This window comes from Nannospalax galili, unplaced genomic scaffold (assembly GCF_000622305.1).
Source record: "Nannospalax galili isolate Female #2095 unplaced genomic scaffold, S.galili_v1.0 scaffold3156, whole genome shotgun sequence".
Lineage (NCBI taxonomy): Eukaryota > Metazoa > Chordata > Mammalia > Rodentia > Spalacidae > Nannospalax > Nannospalax galili.
Window position 1 is genome coordinate 65,559 of NW_008337935.1, and position 15,260 is coordinate 80,818.

At 45.1% G+C, this 15,260-nt stretch overlaps 1 protein-coding gene and 1 long non-coding RNA gene across 3 annotated transcripts; one reads left to right on the top strand and one right to left on the bottom strand.

Moving 5' to 3' along the window:
* Window positions 1-4,136: 4,136 nt before the first annotated feature.
* LOC108489984 (tubulin alpha-1B chain) lies at window positions 4,137-10,066 on the bottom strand. 2 transcript variants are annotated; one of them, XM_029563429.1, is made up of 4 exons: window positions 9,957-10,066; window positions 6,049-6,271; window positions 5,768-5,916; window positions 4,137-5,321 (listed from the first exon to the last, which is right to left on the bottom strand). In XM_029563429.1, exons 1-4 carry the CDS (start codon window positions 9,957-9,959, stop codon window positions 4,341-4,343), a joined length of 1,356 nt encoding a protein of 451 aa, XP_029419289.1. In that variant the 5' UTR covers window positions 9,960-10,066; the 3' UTR covers window positions 4,137-4,340. The 2 variants fall into 2 exon arrangements, with proteins under 2 accessions (XP_029419289.1, XP_008831083.1); XM_008832861.3 differs by lacking the exon at window positions 9,957-10,066 and adding an exon at window positions 7,946-8,102.
* LOC103733938 lies at window positions 10,066-12,006 on the top strand. The gene is made up of 4 exons (XR_003849494.1): window positions 10,066-10,202; window positions 11,025-11,140; window positions 11,321-11,396; window positions 11,511-12,006. It is a non-coding gene; the product is annotated as an uncharacterized LOC103733938 (long non-coding RNA).
* Window positions 12,007-15,260: the final 3,254 nt, after the last annotated feature.

The following is a 15,260-nucleotide window of genomic DNA, read 5'->3' on the forward strand; positions in this document are numbered from 1 at the left end:
TCCAAATGATTCCCTTAATGATAACACTCGGTGTAACCGCCGGGCTGGCTACTGGAACTGCAGGCTTGGGGATGGCCACCCACACCTACTATAAACTCTCCCAACAATTGATTGATGATGTTCAACTTCTCTCAGAAACCATAGTAGAGATCCAGACACAACTTGATAGCCTGGCTGAGGTAGTCCTTCAAAACAGAAGAGGTCTAGACTTGTTAACTGCCGAAAAGGGAGGCATCTGCTTGTTTTTACAGGAGAAGTGCTGTTTCTACGCCAACAAATCTGGCATAGTTCGAGATAAGATCAAAAATCTCCAAGAACAATTAGAAAAGCGACGTCAAGAACTACAAGATAACCCCTTCTGGACCAGACTTGCCGGACTCATGCCCTACCTCCTTCCCCTCCTTGGCCCCCTCCTAGGCCTTCTGATAGTAATTTCCTTTGGGCCCTGGGCATTCAATAGGATCACAAAATTTATCAAACAACAGGTTGATTCAATTTTATCTAAGCCCATTCAAATCCACTATCAACGCTTAGAGATGACTGAGCCCCTGGAAACTGAATATGACAGACCCTTGAGGTCTCCTGGTACCTTAACCTTGGACTTATAACATAACTCCCTAACATCTATAACCAGACTAGCATAAGGTTGGTACATTCACCTTTGCCCGCCGAGCTTGACTGGCAGCCAGAGACAGATAAGAGAAGTGGCCCCCTCACTAAAACACCTAAGGCAGGAGGGCTGCCAAAGCTGCGGCCTCATCCCATGACGGGTGTATGATTTGGGGGAGATCCCTTCCAACCTAAGACAGGCGCAGTCACCCGGGCAGGGACCCAAAGGTCCCTCACTGCTCTGCCTCGCCTCCCAAAAGTACCAAGAGCAAAAACTATGAAAACTATAGCCTCTCACGGGAGGAGTCTGGATTACCTTTATTAAAGTAGAGGGGAGGAGATGTTGGAGGCCAAGCCTTAAGTGTACCCCTGCCCCAGTTCAAAACAACCAGGTGGCCTTGTAAAAACATGTTTTTCTTGCCCTGATTTTTTTCTACATTTTACTTCCTTATCTTGTGAAACCACCAGGGCTCATGACTGTAGTAAAAACTCCCCAGCAGGGCCTTGCCGCCTTCCACTCCCCCCGCCTTCTCTCCGCCCTTTACCTTCCCCCACCCTCTGCTTTACTATATTAACACTGTGATTGCTCAATAAAAGAGACTTGATCAGAATACTGTCTTGCCTCCATTTCTTCGTGCCCCCTGTCTATTCATTCCTCCAGGTTCAGTCTCGGTGCCACACGCTGTTGCTCCGCGGGTTGGGGCATCTTGGACTCCTGATTCTCCTTTTTCCACCTCCCAAGTGCTATGACAATAGGTGTATCCCATCATGCCCAGCCTGCATGTAGTCTCTTCATGCCCCCTGTCTATTCATTCCTCCAGGTTCAGTCTCGGTGCCCCACGCTGTTGCTCTGCGGGTCGGGGCAGTCTTTTAAAAAGATATTTCCTTTTTATTGTATGTGTATGAGTGTATTGCCTGCATGCATGTAAGTGCACCCGTGTCATACATTGCCTGTGGAGGTCAGAAGAGGGTGTCAGATTCCCTTGAAGCTGGAGTTACAGATGGTTGTTAGCCATCATGTGGTGCTGGGAATCAAACCCGGGTCCTCTGCAAGAACAGCCAGTGCTCTTAACCACTGAGCTGTCTCTCCAGCACCTTTGTTGGTCTTTTTGAGACAGGGTCTCCCTGTAGCCCCAGCTGGCCTGGAACTAGCTATGTAGACCAGGCTGGCCTTAAACTCACAGAGATCCTCCAGCCTCTGCCTCCTGAGTGCTGGGACTAAAGGCATGTGCCACCATCCCTGGCTTAAATATTTTTTTAAAGATTTATTTTTGTTTTATGTGTATGAGTATATGCCTGTTGAACTGTGTTTGTGCCTACTGCCCTCAGAGGCCAGAACAGGGAGTCAGATGCCCTGGAACTGGAGTTACAGATAGTTGTGAATTGCCATGTGGGTGCTGGGAACTGAACCTGGGACCTTTAAAAGAGCAGCCAGTGCTCTTAGCTACTGAGCCATCTCTCCAGCCTCTAAAGTTTTTATTACATTTCATTTATTTTGTATGTATATAAGAATGTGCTTCGGCATGGACATGCTATAGCAGGCATGTAGAGATTAAACACAACTTGTGGGAATCAGTTCTCTCCTACCATGTGGGTTCCAGTCATTGAACTCAGTTCATTAGGCTTGGGAAACACCTTTAACTCCCCACATGCTCTCTCTGACCCCCACATTCAAGTCTGTTTTGTTTTGTGGCCCACTGAGTTTAACCGGGGCCATTTGTGGGACTATGGGTTTGGAACTATCCACTGGTGCTTTGTGGAATCACCTGTGGGTACACAACGGAGGATTTCAGTAACTACATTTACATCCCTTGAGTTGGCACTGTCAAAAGAAAAATAGATTAAATAGGCAAGTGATACAAAAGATAAATTTTTGTTCCTACTGAGCATTATCAGAGGGAAACATTTTTAGTAGGGGAAGGTAACTTGTTTATGTTTCGGTCAGCTGCACTGGCAGCAACGCTCAGTTTTTAGAGAAATCCTTTGTTCAGAACTGTTTCTAGGGCAGGTAAGGTGGCTCAGCAGGTAAAAGCACCTGCCACCAAACCTGACAACCTGGGACCCACGTGGTGGAAGGCGAGCCCTGACCTCCACACCCCTCCCCACATACGCACACAAAGCAAATGTCATTTAAAAAAAAACCCAACTGTTTCTAAGTGAAACTGCATTATCAGTTTGCACCGTTGAAGTTACTGGCCCATGTTACAAAAAGAACATCCTTAGAGAATTATTCAGGTGTAATTAACCCATTATATTGAATAAATTCATTAGGTTTTGCCAACATGATATACAGTTAAAGATAGGTTTGAGGAAAAAAAAATAAAGGATCTAGGTCTAATATAGGAAGCACTTGTTTGGAGAACAGACATCTTTTGAGAACTCAGGGCAAAGGAAGCATGTGACATTAGACACATGCCAAGGATTCAAGGGAACAGGGAAAGCAGCTTCAAGACTCCAAGATGCATTGACAGTGCATATATATTATTTCAAGATTCTCAATCCTATTCCACCATGCTTGTGCCAGAAGACCACTGTATTCGAAAGAAGAACTCTTAGGCCCTTTTTATATAAATTTTTTTTGAGACAGGGTCTCCCTATAGCCCCCCCCAGCTGTCCTGGAACTCACTATGTAGACCAGGCTGGCCTCGAACTCACAGAGATCCACCCATCTCTGCCTCCCAAGCGCTGGGATTAAAGGCATGCACCACCACACCCAGCGCCAGTTTTGTTAGTGGCATAACCTCAGCACCTAACCATAAGACTGTGGCTATAAATTAACAACTTTAAAAAGTTATCAGAAAATGCAGGCATAGTGGTACATGCTGAAACATCCAGCTCTTGACTTCAGTTTGTGCTACCTAGATAAGACTTTTCTAAAAAGAAAAGAAACTGCTGGCAGTTTAAATGATTTTATTATATGGTCTAAAGAATGATACTGAGATACTACCCAGGGGTAATTTTTAATTTAACCACTTTTCCAGACTAGCAGATGAAGCAGCGGGTGTCATGGCATTTCATCTTTGTGCCCACTTGGTTCTCATCACCCACTCCCACTATCCTGTGTCCCTTTCTAGCGTCTCCTTCCTTTTCCCTTATAGTGGTAACTGCTAAATACCTGTTGTATATTCAAAGGTCTACTACACTAAGACAACTTTAAAAATAACTTTGTGGTTAATGGCCTAAGCCATTAGCAACACTTCTTTCCAAAGTATTTTTATGTGTCAGTGTTATGCCTGTATGTAAATGTACCACGTGCATTCCTGGTGCCAGAAGGCATTGGATCCCCTGGAGCTGCCATATGGGTTGGGGGAACCAAACCCTGGTCCTCTTCAAGAGCAGCAAATAGTCTTAACCCCTGAACCATCTCTCCAGCACACATGTGCACATAGACACACATTTCATGACAGGGTCTCATGTAGCCCAAGCAGACCTCCAACTTGTTATATAGTCTAGAATAACAATTTTTTCATATTGTTATTCTTTCTTCTGAAAGTAATGAATTTTCAGACACAAAAATACAAGACAACTTTTAAGACAGGGAATATTTTATTTAAAACCCAGAGACATGAACAGCTTGGGCTTATAACAAAGCACTCATGTTTTAAAGCATTGGTCAGTAACTGCATGAGAGCAGACTGCCACATACAAGTTACCTGATCAGACTCCCAACTTTCAGAGTTGGAACAGAATAGGCTTCCCTGTAAAAGCAGCACCTTTGTGACATTTTAACTTTAGTATTCTTCTCCTTCTTCCTCACCCTCTCCTTCAATAGAATCCACACCAACTTCCTCATAATCCTTCTCCAGGGCAGCCATGTCCTCACGGGCCTCAGAGAACTCCCCTTCCTCCATGCCCTCACCCACATACCAGTGCACAAAGTCACGCTTGGCATACATCAGATCAAACTTGTGGTCGAGACGGGCCCAGGCCTCAGCAATGGCTGTGGTGTTGCTCAGCATGCACACAGCTCGCTGTACCTTGGCCAGGTCCCCACCAGGTACCACAGTGGGAGGCTGGTAATTGATGCCGACCTTGAAGCCAGTGGGGCACCAATCCACAAACTGGATGCTACGCTTGGTCTTGATGGTGGCAATGGCAGCATTGACATCTTTGGGAACCACATCACCACGGTACAACAGGCAACAAGCCATGTATTTACCATGGCGAGGGTCACATTTCACCATCTGGTTGGCTGGCTCAAAGCAGGCATTGGTGATCTCTGCTACAGTAAGCTGCTCATGGTAGGCTTTCTCAGCAGAGATGACAGGGGCATATGTGGCCAGAGGGAAGTGGATGCGGGGGTAGGGCACCAGGTTGGTCTGAAATTCAGTCAGGTCTACATTCAGGGCTCCATCAAATCTCAGGGAAGCAGTGATGGAAGACACAATCTGGCTAATAAGGCGGTTAAGGTTAGTGTAGGTTGGGCACTCGATATCGAGGTTTCTACGACAGATGTCATAGATGGCCTCGTTGTCTACCATGAAGGCACAATCAGAGTGCTCCAGGGTGGTATGAGTGGTGAGGATGGAATTGTAGGGCTCAACGACAGCGGTGGAAACCTGGGGGGCCGGGTAGATGGAGAACTCCAGCTTGGACTTCTTTCCATAATCAACAGAGAGCCGTTCCATCAGCAAGGAGGTGAACCCAGAGCCAGTTCCCCCACCAAAGCTGTGGAAAACCAAGAAGCCCTGAAGACCTGTGCATTGGTCAGCCTGTAGGAGGAAAAAGAAAGAGTAAAAAGATAAATTTGTGGTATTAGATCTTGTTTTGACAAATGCTTTTAAAAAAACATGTAGATGGCTGGGCATGGTTGCAGTCCCAAGACTTAGGATCCTGAGGCAGGATTGCCATGGAGTTCAAGTTCAGCCTGGGTTACAGAGAACAAGACTTTGTCTCAAAGAAAAACCAAACAAAGGGACCTGGGAATTCAGCTCAGTAGTAAAGTGTTTGAATAACATACAGAAGTATTTTGTTTAATCTCCAGAACTGGGGAAAAAAAAGGCGGGTCAGATTTTAGAATTTCTTGTCATGCCCAGCTACACTATTGCATATCAATTCTGATTTGAAAAAACCAACATTCAAAAATAGTAATTAAAAAAAACCTCAACATTTCAAATCTTTTCTTATAGTCATTACATTTACCGGAGACAAAACATACCAGCTTGCGAATCCGGTCCAAGACAAGGTCAATGATCTCCTTGCCAATGGTGTAGTGCCCACGGGCGTAGTTATTGGCAGCATCTTCCTTGCCTGTGATGAGCTGCTCAGGGTGGAAGAGCTGGCGGTAGGTACCAGTGCGAACTTCATCTGGAGAAGAACCAGCCAGCCATCATCAACAACCTCCACCATCCTGCGCAGCCCTGGGCGATCCGTGCAGCCCCCAGGACACATCTAGCCCGGCACCCTGGGAAATCCCTCGGACCACTGAGGTCAACTCACCAATGACCGTAGGTTCCAGGTCTACAAACACTGCCCTGGGCACATGCTTGCCAGCGCCCGTCTCACTGAAGAAGGTGTTGAAGGAGTCGTCTCCTCCCCCAATGGTCTTGTCACTTGGCATCTGGCCATCAGGCTGGATGCCATGTTCCAGGCAGTAGAGCTCCCAGCAGGCATTGCCGATCTGAACACCAGCCTGGCCAACGTGGATGGAGATGCACTCACGCTGTGGGAAGGGAAAAAGAAAAAGACAAAATATTAAGATGTATTTCTAATTTGTGCTTTGATACCTATGAAAGGGTTCTAATAATTCAGGTATTGTTCAAATTTGGAGTCATATATCTAATATGATAGAAATGATTAATGAAAAGCGCCAGCTACAAATACTGCAAAATGGGTGTGGCCTGGACAATAGCGGCTTAATACTACTGAGGAACTGGTGCAATCCCATTGTTCCTGAGCCATACTTGAATAAAAGAGTTTTCATATTTGAAAAATATTCCAAGCACAGAATTTGGAAAATGAAACGACTGTAACTCAATTAATTTCTTTCCCTGTTAAGTAAAGGTGGTTTTTTTATTACTAGGACCTGGTATTTCAACATGGACGTCTGTACTGCAGCCGAGGCCAGAGGCCACACCCTCTGCAGTCCATCTGCAGAATCCATCAGTACTCTGAGGTTAGAAGCTAGACAAGGTCTGACTTCTGCATCGCTCCCTTTGCTATGCCTGCTGCTGGCCGTTGCTGTCTGTCACATTATTTAACAGGGCAGGCTCTGTCTCGAGCAATTGTCTATATGATCTCATTGTGCTGCTTTGCCAGGGTCCTCCTCTAAGGCGCTACCTATATGCCTTGACTTGATAGGCATTAATGAAGATGCCCTAGAACAAAAGACAGTTGGATCCAGAGTATAAGCTTTCTTCAGAGCAATTTCATTATTTTTGAAGGTTTTCCAGACTGTTCTCCACTGTAAGAAACTGAGATATCATTAAAACAACAGCTTCTAAATTAGAAACAAAGATCACACAAGAAGCTTCAGACAATAAAAACCCAGTGAAAGGATAACTTACTTGAAACAACAAAATAGTATTTTTATTCTGCGAGTCTCTACCCAGCACATAACATACTCATACTCTTGTCCTATAGAGATAACCTTCGGTAGGCTTCAGGGCTACAGCTTCCATTGTCTAGTGGGGTGGGGGCGGGGAAGGGCGTTTCCCCGCGTTCTGACAATCCGGGTGCTCTGGGCTTCACAAAGTGGGCTTTGTCCTTCAGGAACAGCCGTGCACCCCTCCCCCCAGCGACGCGTCCCCACTGTCAAGTAAACTGTGCTTTTAATATTTCATCTAGGTTTCAAAAGCGGACGAAACATTTTGTAAACCTACTGGGTCACAACGATTAAAAAAAAGAAGAGGAGGTTTAGTGAGGGCGAACCCCGCCCAAAACGCCCCAGAAGCAAGAAGCAAACGACTCCGCCCTGCGCCTCCCTGACACCGGCTGCCACGGACTCCGAACTGATCTTTTCCCCGTTAACGTCGGCTGTTTGTCGAAAAGCCAAGCGCAGTTTCTGGCTTGGGCGCGTCCTCCCTCCCGGCCCGCGGCCTCCCCTCCCACTCCGGGCCCCGCAGCACCGTGCCGCGCCCTCCGGGACCGCGCCCGGCCTCGCCGCACAGCCCGAGCCCTGCGGGTGCTGCCGGTGCGTCCCAGCGCCTTTGTCCTCCCGGCTCCCGGGTCTGGGCGTGTTCCCAGCGGAGCTGCGCACTGCGGCGGGGCTGACAGCCTAACCCCAACAAAGCATCACGACGACCCTTATCTAGGGAGGTTAAGACGCTTCGATTTCCCACGCACGTCCAGCGAGAACGACCCGCGCTGAGAGGAGCCCGGGAAGGCAGATTCTTACCATGGTTGGTCGTTCGTGGCTACCGAGATGGCGGAGGCGAGGAGGGAAGTTGTTGCTTCTTACAGCGCGACTCTTAGGCGGTCGATGTAAGAGAACCTGCGGCACATGGGCGGATGCGGCTCCCTATATACAGCCCGGTCACCATGGGGATAGGCCGGGGCCTCTTCCTGTTGGTCCAGACCCCTCAGTCTGCCCAGAGAAGCCGCTACACGAGCGTGGTGATTGGTGCAAGCGACATGGGATGAGGTAATCTCTCCCCCACCCCTCAGTAGAGCTCCCAGCAGGCATTGCCGATCTGAACACCAGCCTGGCCAACGTGGATGGAGATGCACTCACGCTGTGGGAAGGGAAAAAGAAAAAGACAAAATATTAAGATGTATTTCTAATTTGTGCTTTGATACCTATGAAAGGGTTCTAATAATTCAGGTATTGTTCAAATTTGGAGTCATATATCTAATATGATAGAAATGATTAATGAAAAGCGCCAGCTACAAATACTGCAAAATGGGTGTGGCCTGGACAATAGCGGCTTAATACTACTGAGGAACTGGTGCAATCCCATTGTTCCTGAGCCATACTTGAATAAAAGAGTTTTCATATTTGAAAAATATTCCAAGCACAGAATTTGGAAAATGAAACGACTGTAACTCAATTAATTTCTTTCCCTGTTAAGTAAAGGTGGTTTTTTTATTACTAGGACCTGGTATTTCAACATGGACGTCTGTACTGCAGCCGAGGCCAGAGGCCACACCCTCTGCAGTCCATCTGCAGAATCCATCAGTACTCTGAGGTTAGAAGCTAGACAAGGTCTGACTTCTGCATCGCTCCCTTTGCTATGCCTGCTGCTGGCCGTTGCTGTCTGTCACATTATTTAACAGGGCAGGCTCTGTCTCGAGCAATTGTCTATATGATCTCATTGTGCTGCTTTGCCAGGGTCCTCCTCTAAGGCGCTACCTATATGCCTTGACTTGATAGGCATTAATGAAGATGCCCTAGAACAAAAGACAGTTGGATCCAGAGTATAAGCTTTCTTCAGAGCAATTTCATTATTTTTGAAGGTTTTCCAGACTGTTCTCCACTGTAAGAAACTGAGATATCATTAAAACAACAGCTTCTAAATTAGAAACAAAGATCACACAAGAAGCTTCAGACAATAAAAACCCAGTGAAAGGATAACTTACTTGAAACAACAAAATAGTATTTTTATTCTGCGAGTCTCTACCCAGCACATAACATACTCATACTCTTGTCCTATAGAGATAACCTTCGGTAGGCTTCAGGGCTACAGCTTCCATTGTCTAGTGGGGTGGGGGCGGGGAAGGGCGTTTCCCCGCGTTCTGACAATCCGGGTGCTCTGGGCTTCACAAAGTGGGCTTTGTCCTTCAGGAACAGCCGTGCACCCCTCCCCCCAGCGACGCGTCCCCACTGTCAAGTAAACTGTGCTTTTAATATTTCATCTAGGTTTCAAAAGCGGACGAAACATTTTGTAAACCTACTGGGTCACAACGATTAAAAAAAAGAAGAGGAGGTTTAGTGAGGGCGAACCCCGCCCAAAACGCCCCAGAAGCAAGAAGCAAACGACTCCGCCCTGCGCCTCCCTGACACCGGCTGCCACGGACTCCGAACTGATCTTTTCCCCGTTAACGTCGGCTGTTTGTCGAAAAGCCAAGCGCAGTTTCTGGCTTGGGCGCGTCCTCCCTCCCGGCCCGCGGCCTCCCCTCCCACTCCGGGCCCCGCAGCACCGTGCCGCGCCCTCCGGGACCGCGCCCGGCCTCGCCGCACAGCCCGAGCCCTGCGGGTGCTGCCGGTGCGTCCCAGCGCCTTTGTCCTCCCGGCTCCCGGGTCTGGGCGTGTTCCCAGCGGAGCTGCGCACTGCGGCGGGGCTGACAGCCTAACCCCAACAAAGCATCACGACGACCCTTATCTAGGGAGGTTAAGACGCTTCGATTTCCCACGCACGTCCAGCGAGAACGACCCGCGCTGAGAGGAGCCCGGGAAGGCAGATTCTTACCATGGTTGGTCGTTCGTGGCTACCGAGATGGCGGAGGCGAGGAGGGAAGTTGTTGCTTCTTACAGCGCGACTCTTAGGCGGTCGATGTAAGAGAACCTGCGGCACATGGGCGGATGCGGCTCCCTATATACAGCCCGGTCACCATGGGGATAGGCCGGGGCCTCTTCCTGTTGGTCCAGACCCCTCAGTCTGCCCAGAGAAGCCGCTACACGAGCGTGGTGATTGGTGCAAGCGACATGGGATGAGGTAATCTCTCCCCCACCCCTTTTCCCCTAGCATCCGTAGACTGCATCCTTCAGACAAAGAAGCAGCTAGCCGAGCATCCATTATGGGGTGGGGTTGGGGAGGGGAGGAAATGGAAGAAAGAACACTAGGGTTGGGTGGTTTTACGTGGCTTAAACCCTAAACTATAGTTAAAATAATCTAAGATTTTCCCAAATAATCCCAGAATTTGTGTTGTGATTATTTATGGGAAATTCCAATTTTGGATTTATATTCATACATAGAATTCAACTACATCTGGTCAGGATGCGACATCTGTAATTACTTTAAAAAGGAGAGAAAATGAGAATGATGGTAAAAATGACTTGGGTAAATGTTGATTTTTTAAAAAGTATTATTTGAGCAGGATTCAGTAACCTAGTGTTGGTAGGCCACGCCTGTAATCCAACAGGAGGCTGGAGGATCTGCAGTTCAAGGTCATCCTTACTGGGTTGGTGGCTAATGGCTGTAAATCCCAGCATTGGGGTGGCTGAGGCAGAAGGACTGCTGCTAGTTCAAGGCCAGCCTGTGGCTACATAATTGCAGATCAGTCTGGTCTGCAGTGTGAGATTCTGTCTCAAAAAGCAAAGTAGAAAAAAAAAAAAAAGTCCCCCCCAAAGAACTAATACACAAAACAGCAGTTAAGTAGTTTACTAGAGATAGTTCTTTGCCAGAAGTAAAACTTTTCCCCCTGTGATATTTTAGAAATAAGCTGTCCTTCCTAACAGAGTCAGAAAATATAAGGAGAAATAATTAAGTTTAAAAACTAGCTCTGTCTTTGTATTTCTGCTTTGCTCTTTTTTTCAGGAAAATATCCAGTGAAAAATAACTGAGCTACCAAGTTAAAATAAAGAGGAGAGTTATATAATATAAAAAGAAAACCATTTTGTAACGTTGCTTTCATCCACAGACAACTGTGCAAGGTCAGCCCAACTGTATTTCATTTTATGTAGTTTTCTGAATTCTGTAAATAGCCTCTTCTACAGTTGCCTTCTGACTGTGGGAACTGTAGCTGCCTCACACCATAGCTATTCAACCAGAGATTCTAGCTGTTGCTCAATCACCCCTTGGGACAAAAATGCTTTGCTTTCTTTCACCCCTAGGAAATGGATTGCAGTGACATTCTTTTGCTACATAGAAAGCCTCTATTCTCAGCAAGGATGGGCCAGGCGATATAGAGTAAGTCTGTGAACTCCTCCACTGAACATTGCTGGATGAAATTTCAGAGGTAAAGAGGTATTTGTTTGGGCACCAAATTGAAACATTCGGATTTTGACATAATTTTCCTTTCAGTGTTCAGTAGCAGAGCTTTAGTGTCTGTAGCACTGGTGGGTGCCGCAGAGTCCATCATTCTCACAGTGCTGGCAGGCAGGGCGTGCTATGGGAAGGAGGCAGAAGACCAGCTCCTGCAGGCTGCTGTATGAAAATGTGGTCATGAGATTTCCTCACCCACCATCCACAGCCCTGCCTGACTTGTTTAAATCTGCTGTGAAAATCTTTTTTTGAAAAAATAAAAGAAAATAAACCCAACACACAAATCATTTCTTTAGTCCTTGAATGTTTCATAGGAAAAATAGTCCACCAATCATCTTCATCATTTTAGGAAACGGAAGTATATTTTAGTAAAGAAACAGAAGGATTAAGGGTGACTTGACTGCTTCTTTCTAAACTTGTAAGTACATTTAACAAGAATAAGAATTAAATGATAGCAGGTCTGTCTCAGAGAAGCCCACACCCATGTTCTTGGGTGTGTCTTTTTGTGTCTTTTAACCCTCATGCTTAAATTTTACTTTCACATATCTTTAATAAATCCTATCTCTGCTTCATTAGAAAAAGAATTCAATGACATAGAGACCATAAGGACTAATAAATAGCTCATTGAAAATATGTCACAATTAAAAAAAAAATTATTACATTTATTTGTGTGTGTGCACAAATAATGTGTGGGTACATGTGCCACTGTGTGTGTCTGGAGGCCAGAGGACAACATACAAAAGTCAGATCTTTCCTTTTTCCATGTGGGTTCTGGGGATCAAACTCAAGTGGTTAAGGCTGGTGGTCAGTACCCTTAGCTGCTGAGCCAGCTCTCCCACTGTACAATTTTAATAATGAAAAAAGAATCATACAGGGCCAGGCCATGATGAAGTATACAAACCTTTTTGAACTGGAGAAGCATGGTGTTGAGTTTTTATTTCTTCACAATATAAAAGATTTAGAATTGTCTTCTTCCCCAATAGTCTGTTCTTTATGCATTTTACAGGGGATTAAAAAGAGAGGAGTCACGGAATTGATTCTTTGTAATTCAATCTCAGAGCCATTCTGTTCCTTATGTAAATGAGAGGCTTTTTTCTCTCCCCTTGGGCATAAGTAATAATAAGATCTAGGCCAGGGGGCTGGAGAGATGGCTCAGCGGTTAAGAGCACTGACTGCTCTTGCAGAGGACCCGGGTTCGATTCCCGGCACCCACATGGCGGCTACGAACCATCCTTAACTCCAGTTCCGGGGAATCCAAACTCTCTTCTGACCTCTGCAGCACTGCACAACATGGGTGCACTCACATACCTGCAGGCAATACACTCATACATATAAAATAAAAATAATAAAATATTTAAAAAAAGATCTAGGTCAGAAACAGACTATTTAAACACTGAAATCTTAAATATATAAATGGGAGATCAAGAGAAAAATAATCTGTTCTCTTTGCTCCCCATCTGATTTAATAGCATTCAAACTATGGAAAGGGGAAAAATGCTGTTTACTAGTTCTTATTTTACTACCAATTTCTTCAACTACATCAATATACAGGTACATATTAATACATTCTGATTCTATACACAGTAATATTAGCATAAAATATATCTGTTTCTCAACATCTGTGTGATTTCATTTGTTTGTGGGTTCAGACCTTCCCTATGCTTTCTTACATTCATAGTTTGTTCTCTCTCTCTCTCGCCTTGTCCATGCCAGGCAAGCATGGACAGCATCCGTAGTCCTACAGGATCTCTCTTAGCTCTAGATGGTCTTAGCTTTCTTAAGTATCTGATATTGAATGAATTCATTATATTTTCAAATATGTACCTCCTGAAAGGTTCTGTTGCTCAGTGTAAACCTGGATTCTGAAGACAGAAACAGGCATTGTTACTAACTGTTCTCTTGCCTGTTTTGGGCTCCATGGAATCAGACACTAAGTCATGTTGCATCTACCTGTTAAATCTTTTTTGTTTGTTCATTATTTTGAGAAAGGGCCTCTGGGCTAGCCTCAAACCTAATTTATTATGTAGCCAAGGCTGGCTTTAAATTCCTGATCCTCCTGCCTCCACCTTCTGAGGGCTAGAGTTATAGGTGTATGCCACCATATCCAGCTTTCAAATCTCATTTTTTTTTAACTTAAAACAATTTGTTTTTATGTATGGTGTGGACATGTTTGGGTATGAGGGCATGCATGCCTGTGGACATCTGTAAGAAGACAAGACAAACATAATCTAGCTTTTACATAGGTTCCAGGGATCTGAACTCTGGTGGCCAGGTTTGTGCTACAAATGCTTTTACCCTCTGAGCCATCTCCCTGGCCCACTTTTTTGGTTTTTGTGTTATGTATGTATGTATATTATATATATACATATATATATAAAATATTCGTACATGAGTATGATGTATTAGATAGTATCTATCCCCCTCTAACTCCTTCCAGACCCCTATCCTCCTCCCAACTTCATATCTTCTTTTTTTCTTTCTTTCTTTCTTTTTTTTTTTTTTTTTGGTATTTTTGAGACAGGGTCTCCCTGTAGCCACAGCTAAGCTTGGAACTTGCTATGTAGACCACGCTGGCCTCAAACTCACAGAGATCCACCTGCCTCTGCCTCCCAAGTGCTGGGATCAAATTCATTTGTGCGCCACCACGCCCAGCTAGTTTTCTCCTTTTTATAACCTGCTAAGTCCAGTTAGCGCTGTCTATATGCGCATGAGTGTAGGCCAGCCACTGGCCACGCTGCTGGAGAAGACTGCCTCCCCCTTCCTCAGTAACTCACCTGCCAAAAGCTCCTCAGTTAGGGGTGAGGCTTTGTGAGCCCCTCCTCTTTTTTGGTTTGGAGAGAGGGTCTTGCTCTGGTCCAACCTGGCCTGGAACTCACTATATAGACTAGGTTGACCTCAAACTTGTGTTGAGCCTCTTGGCTCTGATCCCAAGTATATGTGCCACCATACCAGGCTTCAAATATTACTTTTTCTTTCAGCCTTCGTTCTAGTACATCAGTTCTAGCTTGAAGTATTTTAATGTAGACGACTTCAAAGCTAGGCATGATGGCACCCTGGAGGCTGAAAAGCAAGGATCAGACGTTCAAGGTCATCATCCTCTGCTACATAATAGGTTTGGGGACTATCCTATGTAAGACCTTGTCTCAAATAGAACAAAACAAAACTCTCCATATGCTTACTCCTGTTGCCATTCAGCTAACCTCCACAGAATGACCATTGCTCTTTATATAGTACACATATATCACAGCTCATGCCATGTAATATAGATGATGTCGTTCGACTGCTTAAAGTGTACCAGGTCTGTATGGTTTAATATGATGATCCAAAATTTAATGATTTAATTTAGTTGCTTCAATTCAATTCCCCACCAAAAATCAAACAGATACTTAAAAATGTCTGAGAATTGAGTTGGGGATGTAGGTCAATTATAGAGTTCTTTTTTTTTTTTTTTGTCTTTTTTTTTTTGAGGCAGGGTCTCCTTGTAGTCCCAGCTGTCCTGGAACTCACTATGTAGAAAAACACTCATAAAAATATAAATTAAAAAAAGTTTCTTAAAAAGAAAACAAAACACAAAAAAACTGAAAGTACACATTTATTTTTAATTTTTTTAATTTTTTTTTTTGCCTAGAACTTACTACGTAGATCATGCTGGCCTCAATCTCATAAAGATCCACTCACCTCTGCCTCCTGAGTGCTGGGACTAAAGGTGTGTACCACCATGGCCTATTTTTAAAATATTTATTTATTTTATGAGTGTTTTGCCTGTATGTATGTAAATGCAGCACATGT

Bases quoted from the DNA above. Each gene is read 5' to 3' on its own strand.
- LOC108489984 (XM_029563429.1), bottom strand. The intron at 5,917-6,048 runs GTGAGTTGACCT...GTTCTTCTCCAG, and splicing joins CCTGGAACCTACGGTCATTG to ATGAAGTTCGCACTGGTACC. The intron at 5,322-5,767 runs GTATGTTTTGTC...TTCCTCCTACAG, and splicing joins TGGACCGGATTCGCAAGCTG to GCTGACCAATGCACAGGTCT.